The sequence below is a fragment of the Raphanus sativus genome, chromosome 9 (genome assembly GCF_000801105.2).
Source record: "Raphanus sativus cultivar WK10039 chromosome 9, ASM80110v3, whole genome shotgun sequence".
Classification (NCBI taxonomy): Eukaryota; Viridiplantae; Streptophyta; class Magnoliopsida; order Brassicales; family Brassicaceae; genus Raphanus; species Raphanus sativus.
In genome coordinates this window covers 8433907-8445064 of record NC_079519.1, presented here as the reverse complement: position 1 = coordinate 8445064, position 11158 = coordinate 8433907, and the positions used below count along the sequence as shown (strand labels likewise).

Below are 11158 nucleotides of genomic sequence, written 5' to 3'. Positions count from 1 at the left end.
TTAAACAAACACAAACAAAACCAAAATAAAAACGAACCAAACACAAACCAAACTAAATTAAAACTGAATCGAACGCAGTCTAAATCGAAATAAAAGCGAACATATATCAAACCAAACTAATTTGAATTTACTTTGGTTAAGGGTCTCTTAGACTTTAATAAACCAAATCAAACATAAACCTGTATTTTTTTAACAAAATCTAAACATGTAGTTAAACCGATATATTTATCCCTAGTAAAACCAAGATATTGCTGATTTGATATAATCTGTCAATATTATATATTTTAAATATTTATCATAAAATTCACTCTGCGCAAAGCGCAGGTCTTATCCTAGTTTAAAAATATAAGAAAAGCAAGAATAGATTGTAAGTAGCACAAAACAAATGAAAACATTTTTAAAAACTCTTATTAGAGAAAACATCTAAACTCAAACAAGCAAAAGCTGTAAAAAATTCTTTGGACCAATTGTTGTTGTTCAGTTGTATATTGGGAAGAATGGTAAGAACAATAAAAAACAAACATACCTCACTTTTGATTTAAATTACTGGTATATGAAATAATTTCAAAATTAAAGGGTTTAATTTGTTTTAACCATTCTGGTTAAGTGGAAATAAAAAAATCTGTGGCCAAATCATAAATAAATCTATCAAATTCTAACTACAAATTTGTCAAAATTAAGTAAGTTTGTGGCTAAAGAATAATAAATCAGCCAAACCAAAATTAAATATGTCAAAAACAAGTAAGTCTGTGGCTAAATAAAAATTAAATCTATCAAATCATACGTAAATCTGTTCAATTTAAGTAAATCTGTCACCAAATAATTAAATTCTATTAAATCTGTCAATATTTAATAAATTTGTGGCCAAACGTGGCAGATTTGTTATAATAAATCTGTAGAAATCTTATTAAATCTATCAATTTTATAATAAGTTTGTGGTTTAAGATGTATATATTTAAGTCTGTGACTACATAAAACGTATGCAAAATAAGTCTGTCGGTGGCAAAATTGTAAATATTCCAAAAATTCAATAATAGCATTTTTGTAATTATTTTTTTTTAACAAAGAAAATAAGGGTAAATTGAGTATGAAAAATAAATTAGTAATTAAAATAAAATTAGAGTTAAACTAGTAGTTAATTGATAAATATGAATCAAAGATTTTGGCAAATCCACCAAAAGTACGACAAAACGTGTGCTTGACAAAGTCACTGGATGACAAGACTTCGTTAGAAAGTCTCGAGAACATACCACTCCTTGTAAGAGGAGGGAAAAATAACCACCCACCGGTCACAACCACAAATCCCACAGTGAACAGTCGTGAAACCATCAGATTCATTTTCCACCGCGGTACCAAGCTCGTCCTCTTCAATGCTCCTTCCCCGGCTGCGCAAACTCCATGTAAGACAAAGAACCAAGTGACTTCTCCAGTAGGTCTTTCACGGGTAAAATAGAAGAAGACGAACTCGTGAACTGCACCGGAGACGATGAAAGTGGCAAAAACTCCCAAGAACCGAGCCTGATTGGAGTTTGATAGAACCGTATTTTATAAACTACGGACTACTGAATATCGTAAAAAATAAAAAAATGATAATACTATACCAAAGAGTAAGAAAAAGATGATACAACTGCAGATGCGAGATATTATCAATTTCCTTAACTCAAAATACGTCCCATAGTGCGACGGTTCGACAACGTAATGAGTCCCAGGATACAACTGCAAACAATCTTCTGAATTTACGCCACTCTACGGGGCGTTTAAAGATTTAAGGAAAGAGATTAACCATCTCGACTCTGCAATTTTTTCTTCATTCATTTGTTTCGGTATTGTATTTTTTTATTTTTGTTCTTATTATTTTTATAAATATCAGTTGTCCCTATCGTAGTGAAATAAAGTTCCTTTTAGGCACGGTGATTCTTCTCAAAGGAAAGTAGACGGATGGCCGGAGGATCGCGGGGACCATTAGGTTCCACCGGCGACCCCAGAAGTCTTGAAGAGAGGTGGCTAAGTATGGTTCATTGAACTACAGCTCGAGGTCGCACCCAAGTGTCACACTGAGCAGAACTTTCAAAGGAGCTAAAAGAATCTCAAACTCCAAGTATATATGCAGAGAGTAGAGAACTAGTAACACATTCGAAGACAGATAATTTTTGTATTCATATATATGTAACAATACACTAAATATGGCAACTCTAATGGCAAAAACCCAACTGGGAAAACTGGATTTGAGAACTAGGGCTTTGTTGATGCTTGATGGGGAAGCAAGTGAAGCAAATGAATTGAGAGATATTGTGGGGAAGTGGATAGAGAGGACCTTCATCGAAGGAGAAGAGGATGAGCTTGAAAGTGGCTAGCCACGTGAGTGAAAACGCAGTGAAACCAGTGAAGTGAACAGAAGAGAAAAACAGAGGAAGGAAAAGAAACAGAACACAAACTGGAAGAACAGAGAGTAATCGAAAAACTCCAGCTTTGATTCTTGTTGAAAAGTAGTAACAATAAGTTATTGACATTATTGCTGAGACCCAAACCTTCATGAAGCTCTTGAGTTCTTCTTCCATCTCTCTTAGATCTTCTGTTTCTTTTCCAATCGTTTGGCTTTATTTACATAAAATAATTGGACAATTGTTGGAAGAATCAGTTTTTCCTCTATCACTTTCTCAAATAAAATAACATATAAAATTTTCATGATAAAAAGATTTTTAAAACTTTTTTTTAGTTAACTACTTCTTTTGGATATAGGATATACTTTTTAAGTTAGTATTTTAGTTTTTTTTAGATGTGGATTCAGAATTTTGGATTAAAGATTTAGTTTTATGGCCTAGAATTTTTTAAAAAAAACTTGTAAAACATTTTGCTTACACCACTTGAAAGTGTTGAGTTCATTATCCCTCTCTCAGACTTCATTTTCTTTTTGCATTGCTTAGTTCTTACTTCTTGCTTATACTGAGGTTTTCAAAACTTACTGGTTGCTTGTGTCAGAAGAGTCAGGATGAATAATAGACAAGAACCAATTACAAACTATGGCATAATCAATTAGTGTTCTATACTGAGGATCCTTCTTATGTGCATCCCATTTGCGGTAATTTCAATCAGGGTGGTATATCTGATCCACACGTGGTGTAGATATATGTATTAATCATGAACAACAACTTGATGATACATGAGTTCACGATTTGACAGCTACTAACCCCCACTAGTGACTAATAACAAAACCCGTTTTTAGCATTATTTAGAAATACTTAAATACAAAAGTAATCCAGCTTTTTGACTTAGAAAACATTGGTCCATGTGTGGATTTGATGTTCTATTCTCCTTTTCCGATTTCACTGTTTCAGGCAACTACATTTCATTCAAACTGATCTATAAAGTGGCGAGACTTACAAAATTTATAAGTACCAGAGCTTCATAGAATTTGCTTTTTCATGTTCGGACGGTTTAACTAAATGACCGAATATAAAACAAAACATAAATGGTTGCTCTGGAGAGTCTGGTTAGTCGATATACTGTTGTTAATTCAACTGAACAAGTACATAAAATAAAGCTTAGATCACAGACTTGAGTAATGCTTGGGACGAAACTAATAGTATATGGTTTAGTTTCAGACATGAGATTACTGTCTTTGATCCAAAACATTTGGAAATTTAAAAAAAAAAAGAGAACCAAATTGGTTGACAAGATCAAGTTTATGGGAGAGTACTAAAATTAAACTTCAACTTGGATAAGTTCTTATGCCAAATCTAAAAGATATCTAATTTGTTTCCAACTTCTATAGTAATTTAAGAAACAGTTTAGTAAATATCACGCTATGAAATTAGAGACTTAAAAAAATAGCCTGTAATACAACAGAAGTGATGGTAAAAAAAAAAGGTATATATGATAAAAATACAAAAAATCAAAGGAGCAAGACATCAACACTAGATGATCAACTAAAACCACTAATCGCAATTAGTGTTATTATGAAATTCCACAAAGCAAATACAATTTGATAATCCAGCTATAAAAAATTAAACGCAGATAATATTCATAACTCATGAACCAAAATTAAAAAGCTTGTGTTTGACAAAATCAATGAACAACAAGACTTCGTTAGGGAGTTTCTCAAACATGCCACTTCTTATAAGAGGAGGGAAAAACAACCAACCAGTCGTCAAAACTACAAACCCTACCGTAAGCGGTCGAGAAACCATATGACTCATCTTCCACCGCCGCATAAACGTCCTCTTCTTTACTGCTACTTCCGCGGCCGTGCAAACTCCATGTACAACAAAGAACCAAGTGACTTCTCCTGTAGGCATCTCATGGGTAATATAAAAGAAGATCAGCTCGTGAACTGCACCGGAGACCAAGAAAGTCGCCAAAACCGCCAAAAACCTAGCATTATCGGAGCTCATTTTCCATTGAGCGATTCGCTGCACAGGGTCGTAAACAGCTGGCCGGAGGATCGCTGTGACCATGAGGTTCCAGCGGCGACCCCAGAAATCTTGAAGAGAAGTGGCTAAGTATGGTTCATTGAACTGTGGCTCTAGATCGCATCCAAGAGAGGCAAAGACCAAACCTTTGACGATCATTAAACCAATCTCAAGCTCCAAATATATATGCAGAGAATATAGAACCAAAAGCATAGTAGGGGACATGTGTTGTATGTAATCATACATATATAACAAAACACCAAATATGACAACTTTAATGGCGAAAACCCATTTGGGGATCTCATTTTGAGATTTAGGGTTATGTTGAGACTTGATGGGGAAGCAAGTGAAGAAGATGAACCTGGAGAGAGTTTTGGGAAGTGGGTAAAGAGGACCTTTGTCGAAAGAGAAGAGGATGAGCTTGAAATTGGCGAGCCATGTGAAGAAAAAGGCTGAGGCTCCAGAGAAGTGAACAGAGGAGAAAAACAGAGGAAGGAGAAGGAACAAAACACAAACTGGAAGAACAGAGAGTAATCGTAAAACAACAGGTTTGATTCTAGTTGATAGGTAGTAACAATAGGATACAGAGATGATTGTAGAAACCCAGACCTTGATGAAGTTCTTGAGTTCTCCTTCCATTTCTCTGTATCCTTTTTTTTTGTTCAATCACCGAGGCTTTGACTTAAATTTCGTTTGGTTATTGACTTATTATTAATTTTTGGGGAAACTTGATTTAACAGCTAAACACGTTATTAAGCAGATTCGGACATTATTACTTGCAAGTTCAAAGGGATATAAGAAAAATACTAGATTTTGACCCGCCCTTTAAAACAAGAACCAACTCGTGAAGTTCTTGAGTTCTCCTTCCATCTCTATATCCTTTTTTTTTGTTCAATCACCGAGACTTTGCCTTAAATTTCGTTTGGTTATTAACTTTTTTTTTTTGGGGGAAACTTGATTTAACAGCTAAACAGTAAACACATTATTAAGCAGATTCGGACATTATGACTTGCAAGTTCAAAGGGATATAAGGAAAATATGGATCTAGTGGGATGGAGATCTAGTTAAAGTAAAACTCTATAAATCAATATTTGATAAATTCAAAAATATAATAAAATTAAATAAATGTGATAGTAATTAATAAATAAAAAGTTTGAGGTCATATCTAGTTTTATGACTTGCAACTTCAAAGGGATATAAGGAAAAGATGGATCTATATACAGCAGAAACTATATAAAAGCTGAATCTATTAAATATATTGAGTACAACACCAAAAATCAATTTTTAGTTTTATTTTTCTTAAAATATATATGTAAAATATTAATTATAAATGAACATATTTTTGAGTTAATAATTTTATAAATTAATAAAATATCAAAATCTTAACTATTAATTAATTAATACAGTAGTTATTACTGTATTAAAACAACTTCTAAGGACATCTCCAACCCTACTCCATTTTTTACTCCAAACATCATTTTGGAGTAAAATTTTCTCCAACCCCACTCCATTTCCAACTTCAAAATGGAGTAATGGCTAGGGTTACTCCATTTATGGAGTAATCTTACACATTACTCCATTTTGGAGTTGAACTTTTTTTATTTATGAAATGGTCCTTTAAATCTTTAATGTTTTTATTTCTTACTTAAATAATATTTTAAAATGATACAACAACATGAAAATAAGTTATTTCATTATTTAATAATTTTACATAAAATGTATAACATAATTAAATAACAAAAATAATATAAAACAAAAATAAAATAAAATAAGTGATTTAAATGTCCGATTTCAAAAAAAAATTTACTCGATTTAGGAATATCAAAGATAAATAAACTCATTTTTCATTACGAAATACATTAATTGATCATTTGTGGAAAAATATTCTAATACTTATTATTGAACCAACTTATACATTATGTTTTATTCTATTTTTATGAGTTTTTGTACCTTTTAATAATAAATGTTTAATTTAAATAAATGATATTTTAAAGTATTTTTGCAAACATAAAATAGTTGGAGTTAATTAGTAAACTTTTATAAGTATAAGATATTATTAACAATTATTAACTATTTTTGGAGTAAAAAATAGAGTAATACATTGGAGTAAAACATCACTCCATTTTGGAGTTGCACCATTTTGGAGTAAAATTTAGAGTAATACATTGGAGATGCTCTAACTAGGTAGAGACCTGCGCCTTGCGCAGGTTGAAAATATCATAAAATAATACTTTAATTTCATTATAGTTATAAGAAATTTACACGATAGCTTCCATGATGTATGTATTCTACTTGGATATGACTTTGGGACATATAGCTTCTCTGAACAATGTGGCCGTGCCTCTATATGTTTCAAATACATGGATTGTTGTCGACTCAAAGGTTAGAGCATCATACACCCTCGGTAAATTTGTAATTGGTTAGAGACTACTTCAAACATACTTGACGCTAAAAGTAAATACTTTGTATCTGAAAACTTACTGAAACTATGTAGAAATTTAAGAATAATATGTAGACTAATTTATGTTTATATTAAAAGTAAATTTTTATTTAAATAATACTATTTTTAATTTATTAATTTTATTTTATAATTAAAAAAATTATGTTTATATCAAAAATAAATTTTTATTTTATTTATTTAATAATATTTAAAATTATTTTATATCCAAAAATAAATTTTATTTTAAATAAATTTTACATTATTTTTTAAATAATATTTCACATTTAAAATTTAATTTAATTTATGTTATTAATTAAGATTCATTATTTTTAATAACAAATATATTTAAATACATAGATTATAATTTAATATCTATATATATTTATTATAATTTAATATATATTATTTTAAAATATATATAATATATATTAGCTTTTATAAAAAAAGAAAAATTGTATACTGCTACTATTATACTAATCATCATATTAAAAGTTTTAATAAGAGCATACAGCTTCTCCAGCATACTGCTTCTACAGCATACTGTTACTGCTTTTTCATCGGTTGTACTAATCGAGGCCTTAATATACATAAAAAATAAAGACTGAATAAATGATATGCATTAGCCATATATTGAGGATGTATTCACTCTGGACACAATTTATATAGTTTTATTTAATAGTTTTATGTAAAGCCAAACTCATATTAATATTCATATTTCATAGACCATTCCAAAACCAAACTAATGTGATCAAATAAATATATTATGGTGGTCACGTGAATATATTAGAGCCGGCTATATCTTATACACATATATAACAACACATAATACATTTTTAGTGTTGTACGTATATTTCTAATTATATTTAAAAACTATTTTTTGATCAAAAAAAAATTTAAAAACTATTTATTTTGCAGGTTATATGATCGAAGCTAGGGAATTGCTCAAAAGAAAAGAATTATAAAATGAAAGGTAAATGTACAATCAAGTGTGATAAAAACCACTCGTAATATGGTAACAAAAGATTTCATTAGTTAAGTGTAGCCAACATTATAATATACAGAAATGTTACCGATGGCATTGTGAATAATTAATCTAGATAATCAAGGGTATAATTAAGTTTAGTCTGAGGAGGTATGTCATGTCGACACATCAGAACGACAGTGGTGTAAATAAATCTATTCTATTAAAACAGAAATACACTTTAAAATTAACCCTAAGACTTTTAAAATATTTACAACCTAATGCCACTGAAGTAATTAATAAACCTAATATTAAGGATTTTGTCTTTTCCTAATTCAATGCATAATTTCCTAAATTGATTCCACAACAAATTCATGATAAATCTTAAATTTAATGTACACTAATACTATAAATAAGTAGATAACCTCTTTCCATAATTATGTAATATATTTTAATTTTCATATATACATATATATATATATATTATACAGTATAAAGAACAAATTTAAAGTGAAAGCAAATATTTATACGGAAAAATAATTATACGGTCACAGATCAAACTATAGAAATAAACAACAACATTGCAAAATTATTTTTTAACAAATTTATTTTAACAGAAATTATATTTCAAAATATTTTTATATATTTTATGTATTTATAAATTTATTTTATTTGTTTTAAGAGATATTAAGATTTTGGAATTGGAAAAAATTATGATCCACCCCTATATTATTTTAGTTAGGATATTTAAAATTTATATAAGAATATTTTATTGAACTTATAAATATAATTTTTATTATAACTGTAAAGATTAATTTTCAATATAAATTTTTTAATTAAATATTACAAATACATATAATTTAATATAAACAGAAAACTTAAAATATAAAATAAATACCCGCTCGGTCGGGCGGGTCAAAGTCTAGTTAAAACTTAAAGGTTATTCTCATATAGCGCTTCTCTATTAATAATAAAGGGATGACACTTATCTATCTTCATTTGTGTTTAAAAAATATATGTAGTTTTAGTGATATATATATATGTGTTTTTCTTCTTAATATCATTGAACTATTTAATTTTGTAAAGTTTCATTTGTTATGGATTTGCAACAATTATTAAAGATCAACTAAAATGTAATGCACTGATTTTGATATTTCAGTCAAAATACATTAAACCAAATATAATATTATCGTCCAGATAAACATAAACGGGTATTAGGTTTTTATTTATTTATAGTAATTCAATTTGACAGAATGATTATAAATATTTATATGACCAAGATCAAATGTTTATCATAATATAAACCAAGCATCATTTCTATAGTTATTATAAAAAAAATTCCAACCATTTATCACTAATATATTTTAAACTTTTTCAAATATAACAAATACAAAAAAATATTATATAACTAATGAAATTGTTTGATTACTTTGCTACATAAAATCAAATGAATATGATAGATGCTATAGAAATTGTTAATTGTCATATTTATTGTAATTTATAGTTGATAATTCCGTAATTTTTATTTAAGGATCTTTTATTTATGAACATTTAGTTAATTGACGGTCAGCTATATTATATACGATGGCAGTCATATAATATTTGTAGTACCTTAAGAATTTTAATGTGTTGTGAGAAGAGTTGTGGTGTTGACAACATAACAACTGGAAAATATTTCTCAAATAAAATTTGAATATGCAAAAAATATTGAAAACTATATCTTAAATAATATAGTAACCTTATGCAAGATTAAGTATACAAAATGATTTTCTTTTTAAAAAAGAGGAGTGCTTGTCAAACCGGTTGCAAAATATATTATTGATAATGAAAAATACTCTCAATTTTTTTTTTTTTGAACTGAAAAATACTCTCAATTTGTTCGTGACTTTGTGCAATATCTAGAAAACACCAATAATATCATACACTTTGATGTATGATAGAAAACATCTCTTGAAAATAATAGTTTTGGTTGTCCGTGACGTTAAGCTCTCTGTGAATCTGTGATTGCAGGTCTTGCCTACAAAATAATTGAAGATGGACAATACACATTCGAACTTTATCAAAGGTTATCATCTTTGTTTATTAATAACTTCTGTAGTTGTTTGTATATCCAAAACAAAGTTAGATTACCTGATCTTATAACATTTAAGATAATACTAAACATCGTGAAAATATAAATTGTGAAAGTAAAACATAACTAAAACCTGGAAACCACTAATATCCTCCTATACATTAAAAGAGAAGTCACTTTAGTGATTTTGCTTAGGTGGCATTCATAGATAGCTTCTAGGATTAATTCTCTTAATCTTATTGGTTAAATTTTTATAATTTCTTTCATTTATTTTTTATAATCGACCAAACATTACCAAATTTGAATCCATAATTAATACGGTCTTATTAATATAGTATATTTGATCGATACAAACATTACCAAATTGAATCCATATAATTAATACGGTCTTAACAATGACATACTTTATGGACAAGGCATTCATATTAGAAATTTGGAAAGCTTCTCAAATATATAAATTATAGAAAGATTAATAATAATTTAGTCCTTACTTTTAATATTTATAAACTATAAAAATAATGAACGAAATTTTATATAAGATAATTATAATAGTTTTATACTCTACTTGATGAATTGTATTCGAATATAATTATATAATAATTATTTTTAATATTAAAAATCCAAAATGTTTATTAACATTATTTTTAGATTATTTATCGTTGTTTAAGAATAAATTTATCAGAATTTTAAAATAATTACAGAATGTTATAAATTATTTATAAAAAATAAATTTACTATATATTGATTGAGAAGTCACATAAGTGATTTTTATTACGTGTCGATCATAAATGAACTCTTAATTATTATAATTTTATTGGCCGATGATTTTTAATTTTATTTATATTAATCCTTCTATATATTAAAAGAAAGTACATTTGCCAGCTGGCACTCTCACAGCCTTTCTCATAAGAATTCTATCGATTCTATTGGTTGATTTTTTAGAATTTCTTTTTGATTTATTTTTTCCATCGACACTACTAAAAAGGGAAGCCCTCTAAATACTTACCTTATTTTTAATTTTGATATATCATTTAATTCATCGATCCCACTATAATAGAAAAGTACCATTGAATACTAATTGCAAAAAAAATAATTTAAATGACCAATTAACATCAACTTTTCAAATAGTTACATAATATTATTTATAACTATTTATGGTAACAATTGTCGAAGTATGATATAAAGCCATTTTATTAATTCAAATAAATATTTTAGATTCCAAATGTTTTACATAATATTATTATAACTATTTATGGTAACTAATTGTCGAAAATATG

At 28.1% G+C, this 11158-nt stretch overlaps 1 protein-coding gene and 1 pseudogene across 1 annotated transcript; both read right to left on the bottom strand.

Annotated features, from left to right (window-relative positions):
- Positions 1-1026: 1026 nt before the first annotated feature.
- Positions 1027-3053, bottom strand: LOC108824678 (probable long-chain-alcohol O-fatty-acyltransferase 4; annotated as a pseudogene).
- Positions 3054-3919: 866 nt separating this feature from the next.
- On the bottom strand, positions 3920-5266 carry LOC108825751 (probable long-chain-alcohol O-fatty-acyltransferase 4). Its single transcript, XM_018599101.2, has one exon. The coding sequence runs from the start codon at positions 5046-5048 to the stop codon at positions 4029-4031; it is 1020 nt and encodes a 339-aa protein (XP_018454603.1). The 5' UTR covers positions 5049-5266; the 3' UTR covers positions 3920-4028.
- Between the last annotated feature and the right edge of the window lie 5892 nt (positions 5267-11158).

Coding starts and splice junctions, on each gene's coding strand:
- LOC108825751 (XM_018599101.2), bottom strand. CDS start 5,048: ATGGAAGGAGAACTCAAGAACTTCATCAAGGTCTGGGTTTCTACAATC.